This window comes from Emys orbicularis, chromosome 1, assembly GCF_028017835.1.
Source record: "Emys orbicularis isolate rEmyOrb1 chromosome 1, rEmyOrb1.hap1, whole genome shotgun sequence".
Classification (NCBI taxonomy): Eukaryota; Metazoa; Chordata; order Testudines; family Emydidae; genus Emys; species Emys orbicularis.
This window is the reverse complement of record NC_088683.1, coordinates 357,363,611-357,376,728: the sequence shown is the minus strand read 5'-3', so window position 1 is coordinate 357,376,728 and position 13,118 is coordinate 357,363,611. Positions and strand designations below refer to the sequence as shown.

General features: G+C 40.2%; 1 protein-coding gene across 1 annotated transcript in view; it reads left to right on the top strand.

Annotated features, from left to right (window-relative positions):
* The window catches only part of FCHSD2 (FCH and double SH3 domains 2), a 239,276-nt gene that overhangs the window by 49,280 nt on the left and 176,878 nt on the right, over positions 1–13,118 (top strand). Inside the window, exon 3 of the mRNA XM_065421347.1 lies at positions 8,559–8,604. Coding sequence (XP_065277419.1) covers positions 8,559–8,604 — 46 coding nt within the window. The remainder of the gene's footprint in view (positions 1–8,558; positions 8,605–13,118) is intronic.

Here is a 13,118-nt window from a genome sequence, read left to right as displayed (position 1 = left end):
TGTCAGGGTGGTTAAGCACTGGAATAAATTGCCTAGGGAGGTTGTGCAATCTCCATCATTGGAGATTTTTAAGAGCAGATTAGACAAACGCCTGTCAGGGGTGGTCTAGATAATACTTAGTCCTGCCCTGAGTGCAGGGGACTAGATTAGATGACTTCTTGAAGTCTGTTCCAGTCCTATGATTAAGCTAAGATACAGTGTGGAAAATGAAACTGAGTTCTGATCACTTGTGACCTTTAAAGTTCTTATGGTGTTGTTTTTGCAAGAGCATTAGTGTTTTAGTCTAAGGTACAACTTAGTGAGGGCATTCTGGCTTTCATATGTATCTTTCATTTCCCTTTATGTTGTGTGCATGACCAGGTTTTGAAATATTTACCAGATGTGTAATCAGAGGAGTAATCCAACTATCCAGTGGGTTGTACTCTGTTAAAAACCCAGGCTCCTCATGACTTTGAGTTGGTGTGATTGGAGAATGTTGGAATTTCTTCCGGGGCGCTGTCCTGCACCCTGTTTGGGGGCTCCATCTTTCATATCTTCTGGTTATTAGGTGTCTAGTAATTTTGAAGCTTCATCCCTCTCTAGCTTCTGGAAAAGAACAACTTTCTGCCCTTTGGGGCATCCTGGTTGTTGAATGGGGGAAGGATCTCTGCTCCATTAGCCTTCCTCCAGAATCTTCAGGCTGCTGCAAGGAGGAAGGGTCTGTGTTACCTCACCCCTGTGTGTTCCTCAGCCTGCATGCTGGACAGGGGAAGTTCTCCCCCCCCCCCCCCCCCGCTTGCTAGCGGGGAGACTGCATGTGGGTTTTTCAAGCCCTATTGATGACATTTGTAACATACACCATGCTTTTCTGTCCCTGTGCCAATAATTACACACAAAGCCATACAGAAACATTAAACTAATGTCTGTAAATGTAATACATCTTTTTAATAATAGCTTATTTAATGTGGAGTTGGACTGATGCAGGGGTAGGCAACCTATGGCACACGTGCCGAATGCGGCACGTGAGCTGATTTTCAGCGGCACTCACACTGCCTGGGTCCTGGCCACCTGTCCGGAGGGCTCTGCATTTTAATTTAATTTTAAATGAAGCTTCTTAAACATTTTAAAAACCTTATTTATTTTACATACAACAATAGTTTAGTTATATATTTGACTTATAGAAAGAGACCTTCTAAAAACGTTAAAATGTATTACTGGCACGCGAAACCTTAAATTAGAGTGAATAAATGAAGACTCGGCACACCACTTCTGAAAGGTTGCCGACCCCTGGACTGATGGGTAATGAAACAATGGGAAACTTGAAGTGTAGCCATACTAAATGTAAATGCCCATTCTCTAGCGTCATAAGACTAGAGCATCCTTGCAAAATTCTGCTTAAATGTTTGTCCCAGATGAGTTTTTTGATGCACAAGTGCTTATTCTTGATCAGTATCATGGTCATGGTGGGCAAATGGATCTTGTGCCTGTTCCCATAAATTTAGTTTTGCAAGATTAAAATAAGAGGAAATGTGACATAAGGTTGCTGCTGCTGTTGCTACTTCCCTTTAATTTTTCTGGACATGCTTTTATATTTCAGTTGGTTGCTCAGCTGGTTCCTTTTGAAATGTTTGTTAGGAACTGGTCTGTTTGTTGCTTTTTGCATTGTTTTCTTGCAGTAACCTTCTAAAACCTTACACCAGACCAATACTGTATTGAATTTCAGTTACCCTTGCTTTACATTTCAAAAGAAGTAGCAGGAGAGATCATTTGTGAATTTGAGACTGAGAGGTAATGAAAATAGGATGTGCAAGCAGATGTGCCAAGTTTAATTTCAGCTAACCTTCATGATCTGCCGAACAACACCAAAGGAGTCGTCTCTGAATAGTTTTAATGCTTCAAGTCCAGTCTACGGCTTCCCTGAAATTACTTTTTTTAAAACTCTCTTCTCTCCCTGTTTACCTATCTCTGCTTTGTTTTTCCTCTACCTCCCACCACTTGTGGAAAACAATTGTGACTGAAATGTTCCTGCTGCATAATCTTTCCACAAATAGGGGTCCAATCCAATACCCATGCAAATCACTGGGAGTCTTTTAATTTGACTTTAGTGGGCTGTGGAGCAGGCTGCAGCTTTAGGAGAGTGAAAATGACATTGGCCTAATTCTTTTGCCTCTACTACAATGCAGGACAATGTCAAACTGGGGAGGCAAAAACCCCAGGAAACAGAGAGAAAAGAGACCTTCAAGGGTAATCTGAGCAGTGGTGGATCATGCTCTTTCTACTCATCAACCCCTTGGATCCAGGGGAAGACATTTTTCTTTTCTCCCATCAGATGATAGTGTTGGAAGTACTGCGGCTCCATGCCCTGATGCTCTGGTGAGCTCCAGCGGCTTCAGTGCTTGGCCTGCTGCACGTGCTGTTTCTTGCTATTTCCAGCATTTGTGGGGTGTCTCCGATAATATCCAAAAATGCCAGGTGTGTTTTGTGAAATGCTTAATACACTTGTGTTTAAAAGATAATCATGTTAATAAAATTACACATTGCCCTTCTAGTGCTTGCATAATTGCACAACACAAGTTATATCATGTTGAGTAATTGCTGAAAAAATAGTATAAATTGCAGGAATTTATACTGTTCTACGTGAAAAGATTTCCCCTGAGTTCTGTAGATAAAGCAGGTTCTCACAATATCCTGCAGGAAATCACAAACTACAGAAACAAGACCAGAAGGACCATGTTATTTTGTTGCCTACTGTATTGGAGATATTTAATCATAGGTTGTTTTTTTACTGTGTGACTCTGGAAATTCTCGTTTTATGTTAATTTTTAAATACTTTAATTTATATACAGTTGAAGGAATATTCCGTTTAATATTTAGCAATTTGTATATATGTAACTTCCAAAATTGATTTTAGTACAACATTTTGTTACTTAAAAAGAAACAAAATATTAAACACTTTAAAGCCAGCAAATTCATAAATTGGCTTAATAAATAACCTTAAAGTCTTGTTATACCTGTGATTTACTTAGCAACTCTCTTATAGCTTGGCTTTTGCATTCTTTCAAGAGGGGATGTAGGCGTAGCATAAATGAGCAAGTTTCATGTGAGGTGGTAAACTGGCCAGAAAAGGAATAACTCTGCAAACTGAGTATAATCTACCTGGTGAGGGAATGGAAAGAGCAGGCCTCTCTCCTCACTTACGTCCTCCTGTTAGTTGCTTTGCTTGTTGTAACCTCTAACCCTTTCTATCTTGTCAGTGTTGAAGGCCTGGTCTACACTATAAAGTTTTGCTTATATAGCTGTGCCAGCTAAGAGTGTGGAAAAAAATCACACCCCCTACAGATATAGATGTGCTGGCAAAAACCCTAGTGTAGATGCACGTATGCTGACGGTGTGTTGGCTTCTGCTGCATCTACGCTAGGGGGCTCTGCCAGCATAACTGTGCTGACAGCTATACTGGCTAAGGCTCTGTAGTGTAGATGAGAATTAAGCTGTATTTGTTTAGCACACTCACTGAATGCTAATTTAGTGAAAGTTACACTACTTTGCTAGTTAAGATGCATCTGTTTTCTACCAGCATAGGCCCTGATCTTGCAAATGCGTTCACAGGCCTTAATTTCCACATGTAGCTTACACTATTGCTTAGCTCACTTCTGAATTTGTCCAGACTTCCATGGGAGATGCAGTCACTTATAGCAGATATAAATTTGTCTCTGTGTATTTTAACACAGATTTATATGTGAAGGAGCGTGACCACATATTTACTATGTACGTTTATTTTTTCTGCATTCAGATAAATTAACAGTTTAGTAGACATGCTTAGATATATTTGAACTTCCATTATGAAACATTACCAGTGTAGTTGAGATCAGCGCTTATAGTATAACTATTTCAGCTTTGTTTTCCAGTATGCAATCTGTTTGTGAAAGAAACACATCCTCATGTATTATGTGATCAGGTGACATCAATTACAGTATTCCTTAACTGTCTGTTATGATACAGCCTAATCATTTTAAAATGTGAACAATTCCATATTTATTGTGGATCTAGAGCCTTAAAAATGTAATGTTATTAGATTGTAACACTAGAGGAGGTTCACTGGCTTGACTGATACTCTGGTAATGCTGTTGCAACAATATAATTCTAGAGCCACCTTCTGAATGTTTTCCTTCCATCTTTCTTGTCTGGGAAGCAAGGGCTCTGGAGACGCTTCTTGACACAACATTCTCCACTGATCCAGCTCCTTGCTTAATACTATTCATCTGATCTGCAACAAAAATGTAAAAATAAACCTTAATACAGCATAGCAGCCATTACTTTAAATTAATGTCTGATGTAAGGAACTTGAAATACACAACAGCTGTCTTCACATTTCTGGAACTTGACTTTCAATTGGCAGGTGGTGGTCAAATTTGGTAAATAAAACCATAGGTCTAGTAGTATTGCAAGAGGAGAGTAATAGTTACTGTTGTAGCTTTATTACCCTTGAGGTGGATTCCATTATTAAAAAATATCAAAAGAAAAAAGATAGATGTTTGTTTTAATATTGAGGAGATATTATTTAAATGTTATCAGGGAGGCAAAATAATGTATATGATAATGAGTAAAATAATGAGGTAATGTAGAATAGAGTAAAAACCAACTCTCCCTCCTTCTCAGTTATTTTTGTACTGTGTTTTTTATCTTTATAAATAAGTAAATTAAAAATGTCAGTAGGCTCATGAGACGTGTATAAGGATAGGTGTGTGCAAGGTGAAACCTAGAAGGAAAGGAGTACATTTTGGAGGGCGGGTGGGGAGGACAGCAGTAATTTCCCTCTCCCCTGTTGTTTTCCCAAGTACTCAATCACATACAAATCACTCACTTTTTTGGTGGAAGTGTAGCGGCTCTTTATGTATCCATTGGAGAGTGTGCACAGATCTATACCTGTATTAACTTTGCAATGCTGCAGGCTTTGGTTTTGGGGGAAGAATAATCTCAGGGCTCTTAATGTTTAAGTAGTAGTTCATTTGTTTTAATTATTACTGTAATTGATTTTTAGGTGGATTTTAGGTGCCAGTGCTACAGTCACTGCTGTCAAACATTCACTGTTACTTAATTGGTGTCAATAAATTAGATTAATAATATAATATTTCACTTTTTGTTTCTTGTAATGATAGTTGTTAATATCATTTTGCTCTGAAAATGAATATAAGAGGCAGTTACTAAAGTTAAGTTAAATAGACTAAAATAAAATGCAGGAACTCTCCAAGTATTGCTAATCCCAAGCATTCAAAAATCATGAGTCAGATCTCAAAGTATGAGACTAACTTAAAGATCATGGGAATTATAAAAAGAATAAATGTTGAGTTCTTTTATTTAATTTGAAATCTTCAAAAATCAAAAGGCAGTTTTCATACTTTTCTTCTTAACCGTGAAGGCTTGAAACTACTTTTTAAAAAAGTGAAAGATGAGATTTGTACACAATAACATAATTCCATCAGTTGGGGCAAATATCAAACTTGCAATAAAATCGCAAGTGTTCACAACTCTGTGATACATAGCTCCCATGTATCTACTGAATTCAGGTGTGCTAATAATCCTGTTATTTTATGTTCAGGAATTTTGAATGTATTAATTTATACTAGGCTTATTTCTGACAAATGTAGGGCCTCATCTTGAAATAGGTACTCATGTGTATGCTTGCTTCTGCATATAATCCTATTAATGTTTATGGGACTATGGTCAGAAGTAAGCATACTTCAAGAGTTACTGTTTGTAAGACAGAGTTAAGCTTTACTTGATAAGTCTATTGCAGATAGGAATCACTATCTAGAAATAAGCAATTGAAATAAATTTTTTAAAATATGCTCTCAACTCTAACCTACTTTCTTTCCTTTGTAACAATTACTTGATAAATGCATAAACAGGGCAGGGGGAAAGGGACAGTTTGCTCTGGGCCTCCATTGGAGAGGACCCCCACATGCCGGGTTGCAATGCCACTCATTGAAATTTGGCCCAGCAGCCCTGCTGTCACAATTGAGGGGCTGCTGATCCAAAACCAGGTGGCTCTGCCACGTGGGGTGAGTGCAGTGTGGGCTTGTGCTCCAGTACATGCCCTCTCCAGCCGCCTCTCAGGGTTAAATTTTTTGGAAGGTTGTGGAGAGGAGGGGGAGTGAAGTACTTTAATTTCAGATTTTACCCTGGGCCCCACAAAAACCTCTGTGTAGCTCTGTGCATAAAAATAGTAATTGTAAATGCATCTCCGTTTTTTTAAAACTACACAATACATTTATCTTTTTGCAGGGGAACTAGCTTGTTTTCTTTCAAGATTTTTCTCACAGTGTTGAAATAGGTTTTATTAACATAATATTAAATAGTCTCTCGTAGAATGTAAGTGCACATAAACTTCCATCTTGAATAGAGGCTAGGTTAAAAATAAAACCCTTGACATTATACAAGTGTATACATGGAAATTGTCAGGTTTGTCAAGGTAGGAAGACATCAAATACTTTGTCAGTCAGTCTGCTTTGTTTCCTAGCAGAAGTTCTTTGCTCTTGAAAAATTTGAGAACATCGTCTTTAAAGAACAATCTCAGATACTTACTCTTTTCCCACTAACTCTACTGAAACGCAAAACAAACTCAAAAATATAATCACTCTGTAAATTGTGCTAAACTCAGGGTTGTGAGTTCAATCCTTGAGGGGGCCATTTAGGGAAAAATCTGTCTTGGGCAGAGGGTTGGACTAGATGACCTGCTGAGGTCCCTTCCAACCCTGATATTCTGTGATAACAATACCTTACATGTACTATGTAGCATCTTTCTTCCAGAAGGATCCTAAACAACTTTATAAACAATATGCAGGGATGATTTCACCTAGTTCTGAAATGGAGTCAATTATATGCAGCTGAAACTGCCAGGGAAATGTAGGTAGACAGGGTGTGATAACCAGAGTTGGAATATGGCCAAGCCCTCAGAGCTAATAAAATCCTTACTTTGAAAAGAGTTGCATGGAATCTTTAATGACTACAATTGGCCAGGACTTATGTTTTACATCTTATCTGAAATATGGAACCTCTAATAGTGTGCATTATGGGCTTAATAGAGGAGTGGGCAGGAATAGAAAGCATCATTGGTGCTTATTCTGTTTTTATATTCAAATTTGAACTTTATAGGATGTTATTACAGGATACAGTAGATGCTTATTAGTAGAAACATATTGGTGCTCTTTTGCTATGTTGCTCCTAACCAACTTTGCTGTTATGGGGAGTGTCGATAACTCACAGTAGGGAAAGTGTTCCCAGGGGAAATGTTGCTCGTAAGAGGCTGTTGCTCTTACAAGGTGTTGCTGCAAACAAGTGTCTACTGTATTTACATTAATTTCTAGCTTGTCCCCATAATTATTGTTCAGTCTGTTTAAATAGAAGTAAAGTCAAATGTTTTGTGCATAGTGTATTATTAATCTTAGTAGAAAAATGTGGTTTTAAATATCTGGAAATGCAGACCAAGGAATATCCTATTGCTTGGCTGCTTGAGTGTAAAAAGAAAATGACTTAAACTATCAGAGCACTACTAGGAGTCTTGGTACACCTAGAGAGTTCTAAATCTGAGGAGGGTTAGCTATGGTTCAACCATTCTTCCTTTTCTTTGTGCTGCTGTAGTTTGGTTCTCCTAGTGCTACGGAGTACAGAAACCTATTGTATTTAGAGGGAAAGGGGGTAGCATAATCTGTTTTTATTCTACAGCAAGATTGCTTCAGACTTGGACCTTATAATTCAGAAGTATATTGAAAGCTTTGCAAATCCCATTTTTGCCAGAACATGATTGAATAAAGTCACAGTACCAAATTCTGCTGATATATTGGTGTAAACTTATTTATTTATACTGACACCCAAAGAGCACAATTTGGCCCACAATGCCTTGGTGTAAACCATGGGATAATATATCGAGCTTGTGTTGAAATATACTGAGTCTTCTCCTGTTCTTTTGTTGTTTTACCCATCTCTAAAATCAGTAATACTTGGCATTCACTTACACTGAGGACTAGCCTTAGTTCAATAGTCTGTGGCAAGCAATTGGTATAGCTGTACCACTACTGACCCCTAAGCATAGAAAGGCATATAGGGGTTTAAACTAGTTGAGCTAAGTGGGTCCACGCTGATGTAGCTACACCGATTGCTAAATCAGGACATTCCTGAGTGAAGATGATGCATGAAAGTGAGATGAGTCCTGCATCTGGAACAATTAGCCTAGTATGTTCAGATGCAGTCAGGGAGAGATGACTTTCCAAAAAAAAAAAGTTTAGATGCGTGAAGGCCAAATTTTGTTCTCGGATAAACCAAGGTAAAGCTGAAGAGACTTTAATGAAGTAACTGGAGCTTGAGGGAAGGAGCTCTTAATCTATGGTGTCCACATGGAAGTGGTTGCTAGGCAGTTAATGCACAATTGTCAAACAGTTCAGCTCTTTTTTTGCTCTTCTCTTGGCTATAAAGGCTGCCTGATGGTGCATTTGAACTGAAGTTATATAAAACCCCTTTTTAATTATTGCATTTATAGTATATGGCTGTGTGTGTTAATGGACTTCCCCCCCTGTTTTTTGTAGGACATTCAGTCAGAAGAAAGCTGCAATTGAGAGAGAATATGCACAGGTAAGTCCTAGGATAAATTTTCCTTTATTGTCTAAGCCATTGTTCTCCATATGTAAGGATACATTAACTGATTAGGAAATCTCCTGCAACATTATTTTGCATTTTACATTGACTGTCTTCTGTGCGTCAAGAAATACAAAATATCTCTCTTTATCATTTGGATCCGATATTCCTGGCTGTGCTGAACAATCTCTATTCTCTATCCTGCTCTGAAGCCTGACTTGGGAAAGATCTAGGGAGGAATTGTTGGTCTTGGAAATGGTCCACAGCAACTTTTTTCAACTGTTTCCCGGGGTCAGAGTGGCAGCCATGTAATTAGTGGAATCAAATTGGTTAGAGGAAATGGGAAAAGTCATTGTAGCATCATCATTGCAGTAGCATCTTCGCATACTTGCCTTAAATATAGCCTTGTTTAGACCCTACTTCCCCTTGGTTGGAAATAGACCAAACCTAGTGAACTTCAGAGCATTCTACCAGGCCCATCTATTTACCCATGCTTTTGTTGAAGGAGAGGCGTGGGATGGGTATTGATTTAGTGGATTTTGATTCTCCCTCTTGTCAGATTCCTTCTGGTTTGGGGACAATGAGCATCTGCTGGTTTAATTTGTGACTTCTTAATTTATGGCAAAAGTTCTTAGAGCCTAGGTTGGCCTCTTTAAAATGTATAAATCTAAAACAAAAAAGAATAAAGAAACATTGAACAGGGGAACTTGTTATATTTCTATGTAGAGTGAATTTTGTAAATCATAGCAGAGGCTAATTTGTCAAGACTTTAAAATTTTACCATACACATTTTACTCATGGTGAAATCCTGCATATACATTCTCAGCCTGGAACTAAATCGAAATGAAGCCTTTTTTATTTCAAAAATGTTGTGTTTAGGTCAGTCTTTTGCTGTATATTCCAACAATATCTGTGTGCATATCCACAAACTGAAAACTAATGCAATAGCTCTGGATTGTATCAAAAGTCAATAGATGACTGATGCTATCTGAGTATTCTTTGATACATTAGACTTTACATTACTGTGTCATTGATCACTTTGGCAGTTACACTAAAGTAACAACTTTTGAATAGCAGGATCAATATATTTTGTTTTAAGGCTTAGCATTTTTAACTAATGCTCTAGGCTCAGGTTTTTAAAGCTATTTTAAAGCCTAAGTCTCCTTTTCAAAAGGGATTTAGTTATTTAGGAGTCTAAATTCCATTGACAGTCAAAAACGAGATTTAGACTCTGTGAGGGAATGCACCCCTGTATTCAGACCTTACATCGTAATAATCTTTGCAAAATATGCCTCGTGAGGCATCATTTGAAAACTAATAACTCACTGGTAAATAATATCATGATGAAATGCGTGTAGCAACATTATATGTAAAGTTATGAATTCCCCATTAGTTGTGTTGGTAGCACATGTTCAAACCCATGTAGCCCTAATTAGTCAGGACTAGTCAAGCAGGTCTTAAACAAAGGAATGTGTGTGTACCTCAATTTACATATAAGTAGTAAACTGGCTCCTTGAAACAGTAAGAGGGAGACAAGATAAATCTGCATTTTAGCAAACAGCATGAAACCTCTTTCACAATGAGACCCCATGTCTCCATCCTCACAGCTGGAAGGAACTTTATCTAGGGGTAACCCACAGGAAAATACATTTTAAAGGGTGACTGAACTATAAAAATGAGGGGCAAGTTGTCTCTCCCTCTCCATTTCTCTCTCCTTCACCTAAGACAACAAAAGAATCAGCCTGTGGACTTTGGGAACAGATTCTGACCTGAAACTTGGTCAGCAGGTTTGCTGGGAACCTGTGGGGTAAGAATGTCACCTTGTACCAAGTCTAATTTAAGTTTTATAAAGCGTTTTATGTTTATTTCTCTTGTAACCATTTCTGACTTTAATGCCTTGTACTCACTTAAAACCTGTCTCCTTGTAGTTGAATAAACTTGTTTTATTCTTTAATTTACTAATCCAGTGTTGTGAATTGTTTGGGTAACTCAGTTTAAGATATTGATCACCTCAGAGGGACAACTGACTTAATATATCTGGACTGTTCGGGAGAGGGCTGGACAGTGTAGAACACATGTTTTGGGGAGAAGTTCAGGCCTGGGAGTGTGTTTGGGGTCACCCTGCAAGTAGTAACCAAACGCTGCTGGAAGCCAAAGTGTGGCTGGTGTTTACTGACAGGCTGCTGGGGTCGGAGTTGCTGGACCAGGGTTGTAGCTGTACGCAGACATTGGAATATGACCTGCAGGCTGTTTGTGAGCAGCCCAGGTGGGACCTACAGCAGCAAAGCATTGTGAGGGACCCAAAGTTGCAGGGCAGGAGTGACACAAGACCTCACTGGTCTGGATTGCACCCTGGAATGTCATAGACTCCTAAATCAATTGCGATGCTGAGGGCAGCAATGCCTAAACACCTGTAAAAATCGAGGCCTTTGTGCCTAAGAGATGCAGGGAGTCTGAGCTCAGATCTTAATATATTTCTCTGCGTTATCTAAACACAATGGTGAGTGATGTGTTTTTGTACTCGTGAAAATTTTTAGCATTCATTCTATATGGGGTAAAGTCTTAATGAAGTTAGGAAAATGAACAATTGCCTTCTCAGAGTTCTGGAGCTATAACGCCTGAGGTTTTCAGACTTTTTAGTAAAAAATGCAAATTTCCAGCAATGCAGCTGGCATCATGGATTTAGTGACTGCCTAATCATATGAATAAAAATTTGCAGGATTGCATCCTTGGTTTGGTGATAGGTGTATTGTCTGAAAACATTGGATAATTCACATTTAGAGCTCTTCTGTGTGAAATTTTCTGACAGTGCTTCCCAACAATACAAATTGTCATTGAACTAAATCTAAACTCTCTCCCATTAATTATAATGTGAGTTTTGTCTTTAAAACAAAGTTTTATAAAAGGAGCTGAGAATTCTCAGTAGCTTATTTTTTAAGTAAAACTTGGAAGGGCTTGTCTACAAGGTGAGTTACTGCGCAGCAAGCCAGGATATGAATCGACATCGCACTAGCTCAGCCACTCAGTAACATGCCATGTGGACACTACTACAGTGCGTTGAAAGCCCTGGAGTGCAGTGCTTACTGTGCCATAGCAGCGTCCACATGGCGCGTGACTGTATGGCCGTGCTGGCGTGCTGTAGATTCATGCCCTGGCTTGCCCACAGAAACTCGGTGTGTAGACAAAACCCTAAGCTGTTTTAATGTATTTCTTGCAAATAATTTAGTCCAAAATATCCAAATGCCTTTTGACACTTTAGGGGACTGACTCATGCAAGATTAAATTTTGTCTTATTTGCCAAGCTAGTCTATAGGAAAGAGTAGGTAAAATTTAAAAAAACAATATTAGCACTCCTCCCATCACCTTGTCAAAAAGGCCATTTTTGTATTATTTTGAAAAACTGTATGCTGATGTACTGTACTTGTGTGCCAAGTTTCTGCAGAATACATCTTTATATCAGGATGGAACCTATATAGACCATAGTGTCCTACAGTGGTGAGCAATTTGTGCAGGTATAGTGAATTATGCTACATATCTGCATAGAAATAGCATAAAACTTGATTTTTCTAATATTCTTACTGCTTTTGTTTACGTCAGGGGTCTCAAACTCAATTTACCTTAGGGCCAGTGGCAGTCCTCAAATCCTCCCAGCAGGCCAATAATGTCACTCGTGCCACCTGGAACCCGCCCCCCACCTGCCTAAGGCTCTGGGAGGGAGTTTGGGTGGGGGAGGAGGTCTGGGGTAGGGAATTGGGGTTCAGGCTCTGGGAGGGAATTTGGGTGCAGAAGGGATGAGAGGATGGGCTCTGGGAGGGAGTTTGGGTGATGGGTGCAGGCTCTGGGCTGGGGCAGGGGGTGCGGGTGCAGGAGGAGGGGGTGGGGTTGCAGGCTCTGGGATGGAGGAGGGGGAGCAGTGCAGGCTCTGGGAGGGAGTTTGGGGGCTGCGGGTGTGTGGGGAGGGAGTGGGGGTGCAGGCTCTGGGAGGGGGTTGGGGTGGTGCGGCGCTTACCTGGGGCTCCAAGGCAGGGTGGGCCAGGGGGCCTCTGCGTGCTGCTGCCCCCAGGCACCGCCTCCGCAGCTTCCCATTGGCCGCAGGGGTGCTTGGGGCAGGAGCAGTGCGCGGAGGCACAGCCCCATTCTGTCCCAGGGCGCAGGGAGGGGCCAGCAGCCACGTGGAGCGAGCGCGCAGGAAGCCGCTCAGCTCTGCTGTACTGCCGGTGGTGGGTGGGGCCCCAGACCATTTTAAATCGCGTGGGGGGGGAGGGAGCGCCCTGGGGTGGCAGGCGGGGCCACGGGAGAGACCCGGCCCCAAAATTGCTGGAGCCCTGCAGTCAACACTGGGGAGGTTCTTGGGCCACAGATGGCCTGTGGGTCGGGACTTTGAGACCCCTGGTTTACGTGTTATACCTGTCCTTTTGCTAAGGGGTCTCACGAGAAATTTTTTGGTGGCCTCAGAGTGCGGCCACCAAATCTTGCTGATGGCCGCTCCGACAATTTTTCCTAAAATACTT